The 16,033-nt window shown below is 49.0% G+C and overlaps 1 protein-coding gene across 1 annotated transcript in view; it reads right to left on the bottom strand.

Annotated features, from left to right (window-relative positions):
• The window catches only part of GABBR2 (gamma-aminobutyric acid type B receptor subunit 2), a 426,464-nt gene that overhangs the window by 211,381 nt on the left and 199,050 nt on the right, over window positions 1-16,033 (bottom strand). The window contains exon 4 of the mRNA XM_025360393.1: window positions 1,357-1,458. Coding sequence (XP_025216178.1) covers window positions 1,357-1,458 — 102 coding nt within the window. The remainder of the gene's footprint in view (window positions 1-1,356; window positions 1,459-16,033) is intronic.

The following is a 16,033-nucleotide window of genomic DNA, read 5'->3' as shown; positions in this document are numbered from 1 at the left end:
TCCAGGCCCCACATAGCCTGTGACACTGCAAGGGGGAGACCTGGCTCCAGCCACCTCGGCTGTCAAACAGGCCCTTCCCTGACTACTGTGTCCTCATCTGCAGAGGCTCCCGAGGCTGAAATGTGACCCGCAGGCTCTGTGTCTGCTCTGAAGGAGGTGGTAGACAACTGATATGTTGCTTTCCTTGCTCCCCTTCTCTGGGCTTTGGGCTCCCCATCTGTGAACTGGAGGATTTAGAAGGCAACTGCTGTAAGCTGCTACCTGCTCTGACTGGTGTAACCTGGGACCCACACGAGACAGAAGGGACATATCTGCAGTTGGCATCTGGGGTCTCCATGCCATTGACTTCAAGGGAGTGCCTGAAGGAATGGAGGAGAGGGAAAGAGGAATCTGATAGCTCTGATGACACTGGCATCTGCTTACAAACCTCCAGGAAGTCCCCAGGATAAAAGATCAAACTTCTAAGCTTGGCATTCAAGGCTCCTGGGAACTGACTTCTGTTTCAGCCTCCCTTCTACCCCACTCCAGGTACTTCTGCCTCTGTGGAATTCCTGCTGATCCTAAGCCATGATGAGCATGCCTACCCTACCCTCTGATCTTCCCTCCTACCATGCCGGGCTCCTGTAGGAGGGGATCCCTCTCTTCCTCCACCACCAAATGTTGGCTCTTTATGGAGCCTTGTCTGAGCCCTCTCCCCAGGTGGGATGAGTCACTTCCTCCCTTTGTTGCCAGGCCCCTTTGTTCCTGTTTCCCCTGAGAGGTCTCTCTGTCTTCTTCACTAATGCTGGGAGCAATATGAGGACAAGGTCAAGGCCGATGATGTCTATGAGCCCAGGAGAGGGTCTGGTTTATAAAAGCTGTTTGAAAGAGTTTGCAGAATGAATGGACAAATGAAAGTTAGAGACTGACTTACAACTGGGGAAACTTCTAGTTGACCCTGTTTCTAAAGTGAGTATCACCGGATAGGGGTCAGGAGCCTGGGCTTTCAGCTGCAACAACAAGACTTCTTTGCTGTGGTCTTTCTGCAAGACAGTTCCTCTCTCTGTGCCTCTTCAAAACAGACATGATAATCATGTGTGCCCTGCATGCCCCTGACACTGTGTTGAGAGATATAAAACCATCAGGAAAGTGCTCAGTGGCTGTGCACCTGCAGCCAGCACCTCTGGCCAGTGTTGGACAGCAAGGAAGGAAAAGCCAAGGGAAGCCAATTCCTGGGAGCTTCTCCTGTCTGGGATGCCAAGGTGGAAATGAACTTGAGACCCAGACCATACTTGAGGCTCTTTCATAGTCAGGTAATTTGGGCACCCAGGGCATTGAGATCAGTCTGCCATTCACCCTGTGGCTAGCCACACCTACCTTCAGCTTTTTGACACTGGTACAGGGATCATTGGAGAAGCTCTCGGTGTCTGAAATCTCAATGTCCTCGCCATACAGAACGCCAGTCAGGTCGTTCCGCACCTGTCAGCAAAGAGAAAGCAGAGGGTGGGTGTGCTGGGGACCACAGGAAGGGTCAGTTCAGAGGGGTCATCCTGGGGAAGTCAACTGGGCAAAGCGAGTTTCTCTACTCCACCGACAATGCAAAGTGAGTGGTTTTGTTTTACATTATTAACTAGACCGGCCCATGAAAACTTGAGGATTCCCCAGTCCCACCCTGCAACTGACACATGGATACAAGGAGGCCAGACAGGTTAGGGACTTTCTAAGATTGCCCAGGGAGTTCCTGCAAGAGTCAAGATTAGCACCTTTGCTGGTGTTTCTCCACCACATCACACTGTCTCCAAATCAGGCTATTCAATTACGTCTTTGTTAATATGTTGCATTATTTATTTGCAACATTATTTCACTTTTATGGTGAGGAAATAGCTAAGATATTCAAAGACAATACAGAGTAGAGGAAAGAGGAAAGAAGTATGGAACCTGCCTGTGATGTTAAACATAACTATGTGTCTACTGACACACAGAATGAGGAATATCTATGGATGTGAAAAGCAAAGGGCTGCAAACTCCAGTGTTACCAGGACCAGCCAGTGTGTGAACTAGCCTGTGTGGAAGGACATTACAGAATGATAGGGCTGGGCATGGGCTCACACCTGTAATCCCAGCACTTTGGGAGGCCAAGACAGTGGGATTACTTGAGCCCAGGAGTTCAAGACTGCAGTGAGCCATGATCATGCCACTGTACTCCAGCCTGGGTGACAGAACAAGACCTTGTCTCAACAGAGCAAAACAAAACAAAAGACAGCAACAGTTGGTTGCTGAGTTAGAACATGGGTTGAGGGTTACCAGACCTTCTGATTTTTAGGGGGAAAATCAGAAATTCAGACTTTTAAAATATAAAATCCCCTAATTTTTAAATGTGGATACTATTTTGAATTAAAAAAAAAAAAAAAACAAAAAACAAAGTAAGGACCGAACCACATAAACTTAAAGTCTGTATCTGGCCTGTGGCCGTGGCTGCGCATCCTCTGACATAGAGTGATGGAAACTGGACTTTGTGTCTTGGTAGCAAGAACTAGGTTGGGGTTAGGGGATCCAGCTTCTAGTTCCTGCTGTATCACTGACTTGCTTGTGACCTCAACCTCTCATGTGATCCTCCCCTTCTCTGGGCCTCAGTTTCTTCCTCTTTAGGAGATGCTTTAAGCACTTCTTGTTCACACCCATTAGCATGGCTATTACCAAAAAGCAAAACCACAAGTGTTGGTGAAGATGTGGAGAAACTAGAACCCTTGTGTATTGCTAGTGGAAATGTAAAATGCTGCCGCTGCCGCTGCTGTGGAAAACAGTACGGCAGCCCCTCAAAAGAGTAAATATAGAATTACCACATGATCCAGCTATTCCACTTCTGGGCACATACCCAAAAACTTGAAAGCAGGGACTTGACAGACAATTTACACCCATGTTCATAAGGGCAAGTGTTCACTGTAACTAAAAGGTAGAAGCGACCCAAACATTCACTGCTCGATGAATGGATAAACGAGCTGTGGTATATACAGGCAGTGAAATATTATTCAGCCTTCAAAAGGAATAAAATTCTGACACATGCTACAACACGGATGAACCCTGAAGACATCATGCTATGTGAAATAAGGCAGACACAAAAGGACAAATATTGTATGACCTATTCATACGAGATACTCAGATTAGTCACATTTATAGAGACAGAAAGTAGAATGGTGGTTACCAGCAGCTGAGGGGAGGAGGGGAGGAGGTGTGATGGTTTAATGGGCACAGAGTTTCAGTGTGGAATGATAAAAAAAAAAAAGTTCTGCAGATGCAGTAGTGATAGTTGCACCAACATGTGAATATACTTACTGCTACTGAACTGTACCCTTATAAATGGTTAAAATGACAAGTTTTCTGTTATGTATATTGTACCACAATAAAAAAGAACTTCTTATTTCAACACTTGGTGGATCCTTGTAATGTATCCATCAGAGAATTTTGGATAATCTGGCCCTAAATGTCACAGGATGGTTACCATCAAGGAAGGGAGACAAAAGAGACTGTGATGGGAGCTGCCATCTTTTATTTCTTTGAGAGAAACATGAAGTAAATGGAGCCAATGTGAACATGTAATCATTCCGGCTAGCAAGTCCATGGGTGTTTATTTTACTCTGAATGCTTGAAATGCCTTGCGATCAATGTTTTGTACAAAGAAAGACGCTGTCCCAGTCAGGGGGATCCTTGTCCATCCTTCGTTTTTACCTCAACTTGATGGAAGATTGGTGACTAGTCAATGCGGGGGGAAAGTTAACTTTTCCATTGGAGTTTATTTCTGCTGCCTCAAATCCTTTTGGATACAGGTGGGTCCCATGACGAGTTCTGAGCATCACGAGGGTGTCGTGGAACAACAGTCATTATTAAACAGGGAAAACATGCACACGTGGCCCTCCTGGGAGGAGCTCAATGCGTGAGCTCCTGAAAACACACAGTCAAGCCTTGGCTCTCCACTTGCATGGCACCCACATTCTGAGAAACTACTCAAGCTCTGAAGTCTCAGTTTTCACACCTATAAGATGGGGGCAATACAGCAAGTAGCTCACGGGGCTGACTCAAGGCCCACCAAAAACACTGAAGATGTGGAATGGCTTTGTAAACTCTAAAGTTCTACACACCACTTAGAAGTTGCAGTGATCATTCCCAGGCAAATGGCAAAGCATCAAGGCAGCAGCGGCTTGGGTATCCACATGTGTGTACTAATGTGTGCATGAAAGCTATATATAAACATGGCAGAATAAAACGTTTTATAGGTGATCAGACCTCAAAACAAACAGACAAAACACACCCTAGATGTCATCTCATCCCTCCCCTCATTTCACAGATGAGGAAACTGAAGTGTGATTCCCAGTCCTGGCTGGCTCTTCTGGATTCTGCCAGATGTGGACAGTTTCAGAGGCCCAGGGAACCAGAACAGACCAGAACAGATGGTCAGTGAGGTCAGCCACTCACCGCCCATAATCTCAGCACTAAGGAGTCTGTGCTCACCTGAAGTATTTATCCTAATGGACTTTCTGGGGAAAGCAAATGGAGGCAATCAGTAATATTATAAATGACATTTTAAGGTAACAAAAGCATAGAAAAGAAACAATGTAATAGATCTTCCTCACAAGGGAAAAAAATTTACATGCTCCTTAAGTGGGTAGAAAGACCCTTTAGTACACTGATGGAAGATTTACTAAGAAAATTTGTAAATACCTGGGTTTCCTTCTGTAACTGCAGTTATCTCTTATTTAAAACAGAGCCAGGCCAGGTGCGGTAGCTCACGCCTGTAATCCCAGCACTTTGGGAGGCCAAGGCGGTTGGATCACCTGAGGTCGGGAGTTCAAAATCAGCCTGGCCAACATGGCGAAACCCCGTCTCTACTAAAAATATAAAAATTGGCCAGGCAGTAGTGGCATGTGCCTGTAATCCCAGCTACTTGGGAGGCTGAGGCAGGAGAATCACTTGAACCTGGGAGGCAGAGGTTGCAGTGAGCCAAGATCGCACCATTGCACTCCAGCCTGGGCAACAGAGCAAGACTCTGTCTCAAAAAACAAAAACAAACAAACAAAAACTGGAGCCAATGTCTTGCCATTAATTTCATTTCTGCAAAATGATTTCCTTTTATCTATTAATCTCCTGCATAAAAATAGAAGTATGTTCTTCTCAGAAAGGAAAAACTCTTAATTCCTAATAAAATACAGTCACACACACACAACATACTCTCACACACACACATACACACACACACACACACAAAGTATGGCAGGGGGTGCCCCTGGGGGCCTAATCTGCATATTGGGCCAAGTGAGGCAGCCACCAGGAGTCTGATTTGCTGAAAGCTCTGGGCATCCTGAGAGGGATGGGGAGAGATGGGAAATGATGGGCAGGGGAGGTTAGAAGGCTGCCCCTCACCTGGAAGGGAGCCCCAGGAGGGCAGGAGACACAGACTGACAGGCAGTGAGGAGAGCTGTGAGCAGGCACCCAGGGCTGCTGGGAGGGAGGTGAGGAAGGACTGGGCTCCCTACGGGCCAGGGCCTCTGGGGTTACCCAAAGGGAAAACTCTCCCCGCTTCTGGTACAGTGGATCCAGGACCTGGCCAAGGAACAAATCCACAAGGAGCCGAAAACATTTGGCATGGAGAGGAACGGATGGGTCAGAGCCCCTGGAATAAATAATCTGCAGTAAGAGGCTTGGAGGCAAGAGTTGTTAACTCAACACCTCCTCCTCACCCCCGTGACAAGAACGGGTGTGGCCCATTCATGTGAGTTCGTGCCAGAAAGCATGTCCCTGAAGCAGTGGTTCTCAAACAGTGGCCCCTGCACCAGTAACACCAGCACCATCTGAGAATTTACTAAAAATGCAAACTCTCCAGCCCTGCCCAGAACTACTGAATCAGACACTACGGCGTGGGGTCCAGCACCCCATGTTTTAACAAGCTCTCCAGGTAATTCTATGTTTAAAGAAATACCTTCTAAAGGAAGCAGGATACATTTTAAGTAAATGATTGATAATTGTGTGAAAAAAATTTTAATGGCTTGGATATTTTCCCCTTGGTTAGAAGAGACCAGAATGTATTAACTGAGCAAGGCAACTGACAAAGGGTGATTAAGACTAGGAACCCCACCACCCCCTGGTTTTTTTTTTGTTTTTTGTTTTTTTTTTAGACAAAGTCTCACTCTTTCACCCAGGCTGGAATGTAGCAGCATGATCTGGGCTCACTGCAACCTCCGCCTCTCAGGTTCAAGCGATTCTCCTGCCCCAGCCTCCCGAGTAGCTGAGATTACAGGTACCCGCCACCACGACCAGCTAATTTTTGTATTTTTAGTAGAGACGGGGTTTCGCCATGTTGGCCAGGCTGGTTTCAAACTCCTGACCTCAAGTGATCCACCTGCCTTGGCCTCCCAAAGTGCTGGGATTATAGGCGTGAGCCACTGCACCTGGCCAGGAACTATATTTTAAAAGGTATCACATCTAGAATGAAGGAAGGGACAATCCCTCTGCAATCCATCTCAGACCACACATAGAGCCCTGGGCTCAGTTCTGCTTGCCTTCATCAGGGTAGCGACAAAGTGGTTCACACTCAGAGGAGAGAGGTGTGACTAGGACAGGGACCAAGAGCCCTTTACAGAGACCATGGGCACCGGCTGGAGAGTGTAAAGGTCACAAAGGGTGAAACCAATGACTCCTCAGGCTCCTGTGCAGCTTTGGGAATCAAACAGCCAAATGCAAGACTGTTAATACTTCAACTCAGACTTCAAGTTCTAGGAAGTCCCACATTTTTCATAAAGCTAAGAGCCAGGAGAAATCCGTGGCGTTGAGGGAAAGCCAGCAGTAGGGACAGCCCCACTCATGCTGACCAGGGAGAAAATGCCGCCAGGTCAGATCAGCCATCAGAGCAGCAGAGATGAGTGTGTCTGCCCACAACCTCCCTCCCAGCTGGTTCACGGGGCTGTGGGCGAAGAGAGTGACAGGGACTTGTCACTCCAATAAAGCCATCACAATGGCTTCGCTCCTGCAACTGACTGAGCAAACAACCTCCGTCCGCACACTAGGCATGGGAGTGCACAGTCTTTATCCATGCCTGCAAGACATAGCGGGAGAAGGGGAGGGGTTGGAGGAGGAAAAGGAGATGAGAGGAAAAAGGTGGAAAGCAAATGGAATCGGGAAAAGAGTGTAGGTAAACGAATGACTCAGAAGAATCTTCTCACTCAGCGTTTAATTGAGTTCATGTAACCCGTTTAAGCCTAATGTGGGTCCACACTGTCCCATTAGGGAGGCTGGTCCCCACTTCTGAGAAGGCCACAGTGCCACTCCATTGCAAGGCCTCCTCCCTGCTCTGAAACCTGCACCTCTCCATTAAACACAGAACACCTGCCAGAGGACATCAGGCACTGCCCTCTCTCTAGAATCACCCAGCCTTGGGTTTATCAAATCACTGCATGACCCGCTGCCTCATGCAGTGATTTGATGGGCCAAATCACTGTGTGGGCCAGTCTGTTCTCTCCACCCACGCTGTCTCCGCTTTAGGGCCCCAGGACTGTATCTGCACGCCCTGCCAGGCTCCCATCCCCTGCAACTCCCTGCTACCCACAGGTAGGGCCAGTGAACTCCTGGCTCCTATGGATCCCCTGCTTGGTACTGGACACTCCTGCCCTCCATGGATGCAAGGTGAGGGGCCTGAGGTCAGGAGCCCTGGGGTGCAGCCCCCAGTGAGCCTGGCAAGGGACCTTCTCTGACCTCAGGCTCTCAATCTGAGCTCTTGCTTCATTCCTGGGACTGAAATTCTCTCTCATGCCCAGTCACTGCCTGGCTTCTGGGCTTAAGCACCTTCCTGAGCAGCCACTCACCACTTTGGATTTTCCAGAATGGGCTCTGTTTGTCCCTACCAGTCCCACTCCTTCATTCACTCACTTATTCACCCACTCATTCATTTCTGATATTGACATCTCTTCCATTTCAGGAACCATCTGAGATAGCACCGGGCCTCTAACGATGACCAAAACTGTTCACTCTCCTGGATCTCTGTCTAGTGAGGGCAAGAGGCATTTGTCAGCTGACTGTCCCAGGGAATGTGTAAATGTTCACTGAGACAAGGGCACTCAAGTTCAGGGGCAGGATTCTGGGAGAGGCTGTAGCAGAGGAGTCAGCCCCAGACCAGGAGGTATGGCAGGGGGAAGGACTCCAGGCCGAGGAGCAGCATGTGTACGTCCTGTGACAGGGGGGAGCTGGTGGAGAAACTAAAAGAATGTCCCAGTGGGCTTAATGCAGAACCTAAAGCAGGGCCTGGGGGAGGCTGTCGGAATGAACTGAGAAAGAGGTAGGTGAGGGCATCCCGGGCAGGCCTTCCAGTTCACATGAAGGACCAGATCTTGGCCCTAAGCACAGTGGTAACCCATGATGAGGTTTTAAGTGATGGAGTGACATTATTAGAACTATGATTTGAAACAGTTGCTCAGGCTGCTGTGAGACCACTGAGGGGCAGGGACATGAGGGGAAGAAGAAGGGCAGGGACGGGCTCCAGCAATGGTCCAGGCGAGGGATTCTGGAGGCTAGATGATACGATACGGGAGGTGGCACGAAGTGATCGGCTTGGGGGTACATTCAGAATAACTAATAATCTGTATTAGCCATCTGCTGCTGTGCAACAAATTATCCCAAAACTTAGCAGCTTAAAACAATATGCATCCACGGTCCCCCACAGTTTCCATGAGGAATGGGGAGCAACTGAGCTGGGGGTGTCTGGCTCAGGGTCTTTCAGGAGGTTGTGGTCAGGATGCTGGCTGGGGCTGCTGTCACCTAAAGACTTTGGGACTACATGTTGGGATCACCTGGGGAGTTTTAGAAACTGCTAATGCCCTAGCTGCATCCTAAACCAATCAGAACTTCTGGGATAGGACCCAGGCATCTGTGTTTTTACAGCTTTCCAGGAGTTTCCAACGTATAGCTAAAGTGGCTACTGATTAGGGGTAAGAGCAACAGAATCATCAAGCTCACGGCTCTGTTGCCAGCCTGCCTGAAAACCCCCGAGCCTCCTGTCCCCATCTCCTCCAGACCCAGGGCACCAGGATTGCTCCCCAGCTCTCTCCTGTCCCCTCTAGTGGGTACATCTCATCTTTAATCCCCAGGCCCTTCTACTCCTGGCCCTTAGCACCCCAAGCAGACCCTGACTATGACAGAGGAGAAAATGGAGAGAAGGAAAGGAGGCAGGAGGACATGAGAGAGAAAGCAAGAAAGGGAGAATAGAGAAACAGATTATTACAGCAACTTGCTACCGCATTCAGACCACATGTCCCACACAGAGAAGGCTCCCATGAGCAAGTGAAATTCACAGCCAGTGGCTGGGGGCTGCAGAGAGCTCCAGAGATCTCAAGGCACTTGGCTTCTATGGCCAGTAGTTCCCCAGACAACTTCCCTAATGAGGCCACTGCACCAGCAGAGGAACCATCCAGAAAGGCACAGATCCAGGTGAAGACGGGAAGAACCAGGGCTGCACCACATGCACTTTACAACTCTGAAAATTCTAATTAGGTTACGAAATGAACTTGAGAGCAAAGCGAATTCTCAGCTCTCCTATGGAAGCTGAGGTAACCTACTTTGTCATTCAAATGCACTCGCTATATATAGCCACGAATTGTGCCGAAATGTCACTCCTCTTACCTGACTAAAGTGTATAATTATAGATTTACTTCTATTCATTCATGAAATGTGTCTTCACTTGATTAAACAGTTCATTCAAGGAAAATCCATTAAAATATGGAACATGTTAAAATGTGGCTCCTTAGAGGCAGAGGGCACCGTTGTAGCTAAGATGCTAATTAGGATAAACAGGCATTTGAAACACTCAAATCTTTGAATAATTCAGGCCACTTTTACTGGGGCTGGAGCTCCCCAGGAACTGCCATTAATTTAAGCTAATTAAAAAATTAGCCTGGAGAGGCGTAGACCAAAGCCGACTTCAAACACCGGAGAGCCATCATGTAGCAGGGGGGACACAAGGCGCTGGGCACCCCCATGGTGCTGGAGCACCAACAGGTAAGATGGTTCAGGAAATTAGATTTTGGCCCAATGCCAAAAAACCCACAGCTTTCTAATGACGGAGAAGGTGGCTTTGCTAGATAGTGAGGTCTTTCAAAGATTTCAGGCATATGCTTAAAAACTTATCCGTGTGGTGTATTTCTGCCTGTCCAAACCTGATCCGCATTCATGAAGAGAGCATTCCTTTTGAAAAATGGAGCCACCCACTTTTTAGATTTCTACAAATAAGTCCACTCTTAATCACCCATAACCAGATTTGAACGTAAGTGAAAAAAAATTTAAAGGGCAAGTATGTAACTGAATATGTATCAGATCTGCTGCACAAGGGGAATAGCTGTACTTGGGGAATGCCTGTGGGTATATATCCAGCTGTATTCAGGTGTGTGTGTATGTGTGTGTGCATGTGTGTGTGTGACCCATGCATGTTCACAGTGCAGAGCCAGTGGGTTGAAAGGTGACCTCCAAAAGAGATAGGTCTAAGTTCTAACCCTGAGAACTTGTGAATGTGACCTTATTTGGAAAAAGGGTCTTTGCAGATGTAATTAACTGAAGGATCTTGGGATGAGATCATCCTGTATAAATCCAATGTTAAGGATTCTTATAAGAGAAGGGTAAAGGGAGACTTGGGACACAGAGACATGAGGGAGAAGTCCACATGAAGACAGAGGCAGAGGGTGGAGTGATGCAGCTGCTGGCAAGGAGCACCTGGAGCCACCAGAAGCTGGGAGATGCAGGCAAGGATTCTCTCCTAGAGACTCCAGGGCAAGCCTGCTGACACCTTCATTTAGGACCTCTGGCCTCCAGAACTGTGAGACAATACATTTCTGTTGTTTTAAGCCACCTAGTTTGTGGCAATTTGTTTCAGCAGCCACAGGAAACTAATACACTTGGGGCAGGTTCCCATGGAGAAGCCTGGGCTTCCTGTCCAATCTAGATGCTCACGTCACATGTCAAGGCCTCTGGAATGGAACCCCAGTTTCCCTCTACTTGGTGGCACCATTTGTCTGTCCCAAAGATATATGGTATTTCTTATATCTCCAGAATTACCAAAAGCAGGGAAACAAGTGGAGGACCATAAGCGGTGCATTGTGGAAATGTGGGTGCCCGGGACAGGGGCACTGGCCTCATGGAGCTTCAGTGGAGGGCTCAGGAGTCCGGGTCATTGACTTTGAGTTGACTTGCAAAGAGGTGACCATGAGTACTGGGGCTATAACATTTTCTTCCCTATGGACGTGTCAGCTCCAGGAGGGAAGCATTTGGTTTGTTTTGATCTCAGGATCCTGTGTAGTGCCTGGCATACAGTAGGTGCTCACAACTGTGGTGAATGAGAGAATGGATGAGTGCATGCTGAGGCTAAGCCATGGCCGCCCACTCTTAGATGGAGGAGGGTAATATTCTGAGCCCACTAGACCCATCTTGAGCTGGTCTCGCAGGGATGAGGCAACTTCCCAAGGGCTGGGCTGCATGCTGAGGCTGAAGACCCAGCCTGCAGATGCAGGGGTGAGTCCCAGGGGCAGAGCTAGCTGGAACTCTATCAGGGCCCCAATGAAGGAAGAAATCTGGGGAGAGCTGTGGTGATCTGGGGGCACCCCTGTGGGGATATATGAGGCTTGAGGGCAGCTGGAGTTCCCTGGGGACAGTTCCCTGCCTCCCTCACCATGGCAGAGAGTGTCAGGCACCTGTGACCTGAGACCTGCCCAGCTACTCACATCATGCCCTCATGGCAGCTCCTACCTGCTGGGAGTCCAGCTGGCCTACATGGCAATTGGGAGCAGGGATCCCACCTGGCAGAGCTACAGGCCCCCACACCCAACCCACAATGCCAGCTCTCAGCACTATCATCGTATTACGAAAGTTCTCCAGAGGGAGGGCAAGGAGGCTGCAGGCTGCTCCTCTCCCCAGCCCACCACTGCTCCTCGGAGGCATGTCTCCCAGAACCGCACACTGTAGGGGAGAAACACACCCTCGGCCCAACTTCAAGAAGGCAACTGGGGCCGCTCCGGCTTGCAAATCAAATCAAATCCCTCTTTCCATCAGCCAGGCCGATGGAAAACTGATTTCTCAGTTTTAGAAATTCCAAAGAATCATCAGTGATGGATAGAGTCATGCCCTTCCCCCAAAGATGTCCATGTCCAAATCCCTAAAATATGTTACCTTATGTGGCAAAGGGGACTTTGCAGATGGGATGAAGTTAAGGACGTCGAGATGGAGCAACCATCTGGGATTATCCATGTGGCCTGACATGATCCCAAGGGTCTTTATAAGGGAAGGAAGGAGGTAGAAAAGTCAGAGTCAGGGAAGAAATTTGTTCGAAGATGCTCTGCTGCTGGCTTTGAAAGTGGAGGAAGTGGCCAGGAACCAAGGCTCACAGGCAGCCTCTAGAAGGTGGGAAAGGCAAGGAAACATTCTCCCCTAAAGCCTCCAGAAGGAACCAGCCAAAATCAAGAACACCTTGATTTTGACCCAATGATTTTGAACTTCTGATCTTCAGTACTATAAGATAATAATTTGTGCTGTTTAAAGACACCAAATTTACGATGATTTGTTGCAGCAGAACAGGAAACTGATACAATAAGCTTTCACCTTGAGATCACACACATCTTGAAATGCCAACATGCTGTTTGAAGTCTTCCCTTGTTCCTAGGCTAGCACTGACTTCTCCTCTGAACTCCACAGTCCTGGGCTCCAGATCCCTCTTCTTGGCTAAACAGAATGTCCTGAGATTCCATACACCTTCCATCTGGGACACCTCCTGCCCCTCCAGATGCCTAGCACAGGGGCTGCCTGAGGAAGAAGGACCAGGTCCAAGCATCTTTCTTGGATAATGCACACAAATTTCCTGTTGGGCATCCCCAACCACCAGTCTTCCCTTTGGCCCTCATTTTCCAGACCTCACCCACTCTAGGAGCAGTTGGTGAAGTCAGGCTACACTGAGCTGTTGGGGAATGAAATTAGCCATCAGACCTTATTGCTTTCCTTGTGACAAACTGCCCATTGCTTTAATTGTTCCAGACTCGAGGGACCAAACCAATGTTTACAAAAACATTGGGTATTAATAAAACAGGGAGGCTATATAGTTAAGGTGATGAATAGAAACTTCTATAGGAAATCGGCAATATGCAAAGTGAGTCTCTGACACCAAACTAGAGACAGATATTAAGAAATCACACCTGAAGCACCAAAGCAAGCCGACTTCAAAACCATTCGCTGGCTCTCTGAGCCCAATCCCTGCTCCTGTCTCTCCAGGAATGGTGGAGGGGATGGCAGGCGGCCACATGGGAAAGTCTAGGCCTGTGAGATATCACTTCGTGCATCCCTGAGGAACTGCCACCAAACCCAGGGGACTGGCGTGGTACCTGGGCCTCAGGGAAAGGGCCAAGACCAGTGGGAGAGGCCACCAGGAAGGAGATTTTAGCTCCCTCAGAGACAGAACTTTCTAACAAGAGAGTGAGCCAAGGAAGGACGGGCCCTTCCCCAGGTGAGAGTGAGCTCCCCGCCATGACAGGTATGCAAGCAGAGGTGGGTTGCTGTAGAAGGGATTCAGGCATCAGATGGAAGGACAGAAGAGACTACTGGACCCCAAGGAAGGTCTCAAATTCTCAAACCTGAGAAGTTGCAAACTTGCCCATGGGGAGCTGCCTAGGTGGTACATGTTCTCACCCCTGCAGAAATAGGACAGCTTCAGGCCGCTCCGCAAGCTGGATGAGCAGTGGGATCAAATCATCCACCTTTGCACTTCATGGTGGAGTTTAAAGGACTCCTTCCTGAGACCCTGGGAAATCACTGCACTTTTTATGAGCAGCTTTCTTTCCAGTTCTGGATTCCAAAGTGGGTGATTTGTCCTCAACTCGTGTTCCGCTCTGACATCCTAAGCTGCTAGCATTTGCAAACCCCACCGCTTGCTTCCACTGGCTCCCTTCTTCTAGGGCTTCAGATCTGGGGTGTGGGATGAGGTGAGGAACTGAAGGGCTGGGACCCCCCTTGGCACAGACAGCAAAAGGCATAGGTGCAAACTGCTCCCAGAACCCACCTCTCCTCCTTCCCTTCCTTCCACTCCTCCTCTCCCACCCCCATCCCTTACTCCAAGCCCTCAGGGAGGAAGGGGACCACAGGTGACACACCAGGATTGACGCTGGGGTGAATTTCATCCTCAACAATCTTACAAGGCAGATACCATTCTTTCCATTTCAAAAATGAGGGACTTGAAAGATTAAGTCACTTGCCCAAAGCCTTACAAGTAGTAAGTCAGAGGGCCCAGACTGAAACTCACGTCTCTCTGAATTCCAAACATCCAGGAGGGGAGAGAAGAGGAAGAAGAGAGGAAGGGCTTGGGTGGTGGCACTGGCCTGGCCCCTGGGTGGTTCCTGCAGGGAGAGGACCCAGTGAGTGACTTTCTTGCTTGAGCATCCCTCTCTAGACTGGGAGGCCCCGGGGAGTTGAGACTGTGTTGGGGCCTGTCTGTGTGTCCATGCTGGATATAAAGCCTGGCAAAAAGCAAGCGATCAGGACACACAGGAAAGAGAAGCATGGCAGAACTGGACATATCCAGGAAGCAAGGGCATCACAATCAGAGAATGGTAACAAAAGAAGGAGACAGGAACACTGAGGATGCACTCCACCTTCACTCCTGGCCCCAAGGTCTGCAAAGGGAGCCCTCTGTCCAGCAGACAGAGTGAATGCTGTCACTGTCAGGCCCACTCCTCGTGCCTGAGAGACAGGCTAAGCTCAGACCATCAGAACCAGGCTGCCACACACCAACTCACCAGCCCTTATTGGACAGCTGGGGAAACTGGGTAGAGACTTGCCCCAAATCACACAACTGTCTAGGTACAGAACTAGGACTCAAACCCAGTTTCTTGCCGCTAGACCAATATTGCCCAAAGCCATTTATTTAATGGCAGCAACAGAACAGTAAGCCCCCAAGAGAGCCACCAGCTGCAGCCCTTTCAGGACCCTTTCCAAAAAAAGGACCCTTTCCAAAATCCAAGACAGGTGCTGCTCCCAGGCAGTACCTAGCCCCATTCCTGACTCCCGGGGTGGCACCATCTTTGGTGATCCTGGCTCCTAGCTCCAGGGTTCCAGAACCCAGCACAGGGCTTGGCACAGAGCAGTTGCCTGGTAGCACTAAACAGACCTGGAAATCTCCTGACATCAACCACCCTTGGGCTCAGAGTTTAGGGCAGCAGCTTTCAAGCCTGCTTGTGCATATGCATCTTCCCAGGAGCTTTGTAGAAATACAGATTCCTGGGCCCCAACAGAGAGATTCAGACACTGGTACAGGAGGGAGGCCAGCAATCTGTGTTTGTACAAAGTGCTGTGAGATCTCGGTTGCACAGCCAGATTTGAGACACCCTGTTAGTGCGCTCTAGTCTGAGTGGCCCTTTAGCTTAAACTCCCTTGTTCCTAAGGGCCCTCTAATGGAGATACTATGGTGCACTGCCAGAATCTTCCAATGGACAGAGGAACTCATTCCCCATCTGCCAGGATTTGCCCTTGAATAAAGGAGGCAGCCTCATCCAAGGTCACACACCTTCCCCAGGGCTCCCTGAATCCAGTGACTGGCCCAGCCTTCTGGTCTCTATTTGGGACTTCTCTGAAGGGCCATCCTGGCTCCACAGCTCCCCATGGGCAAACTTGGCTGAGGTCTCTCTTGCAACTTCATTGTGTGTCAGCTTCTTCCTCCACCCAGTCCCACCTTTCCCATCCCTTCCTGTGGGTACTGGCTAACAAATCTCCTGTGTGCTGAGCCCCCAAGAGAGCCCCTCTCCTGGCAAAACTGACATTGAACAAGCTCACCCTCCACCCACATGTGTCAGCTTGGACCAAACCACTACATTGCCACCAAGTTCTCAGATGACAATATCGCCTGCTGAGAGCCTGAAAAGCAGCTGCTTGCTGTAGAACCCTCATAGTGACTCAAGGACTTTAAGCTTTTCAAAATAATTTCTAAACTTCATTGAAAGTGAGGAAAGGAGTGAAGTGATAAAACTACCCCTATGCCCAGTACAGTAATCCA

This window comes from Theropithecus gelada, chromosome 15, assembly GCF_003255815.1.
Source record: "Theropithecus gelada isolate Dixy chromosome 15, Tgel_1.0, whole genome shotgun sequence".
Taxonomy (NCBI): Eukaryota; Metazoa; Chordata; class Mammalia; order Primates; family Cercopithecidae; genus Theropithecus; species Theropithecus gelada.
Note: the sequence above shows the minus strand (reverse complement) of the source record. Positions and strands in the feature narration are given on the sequence as shown.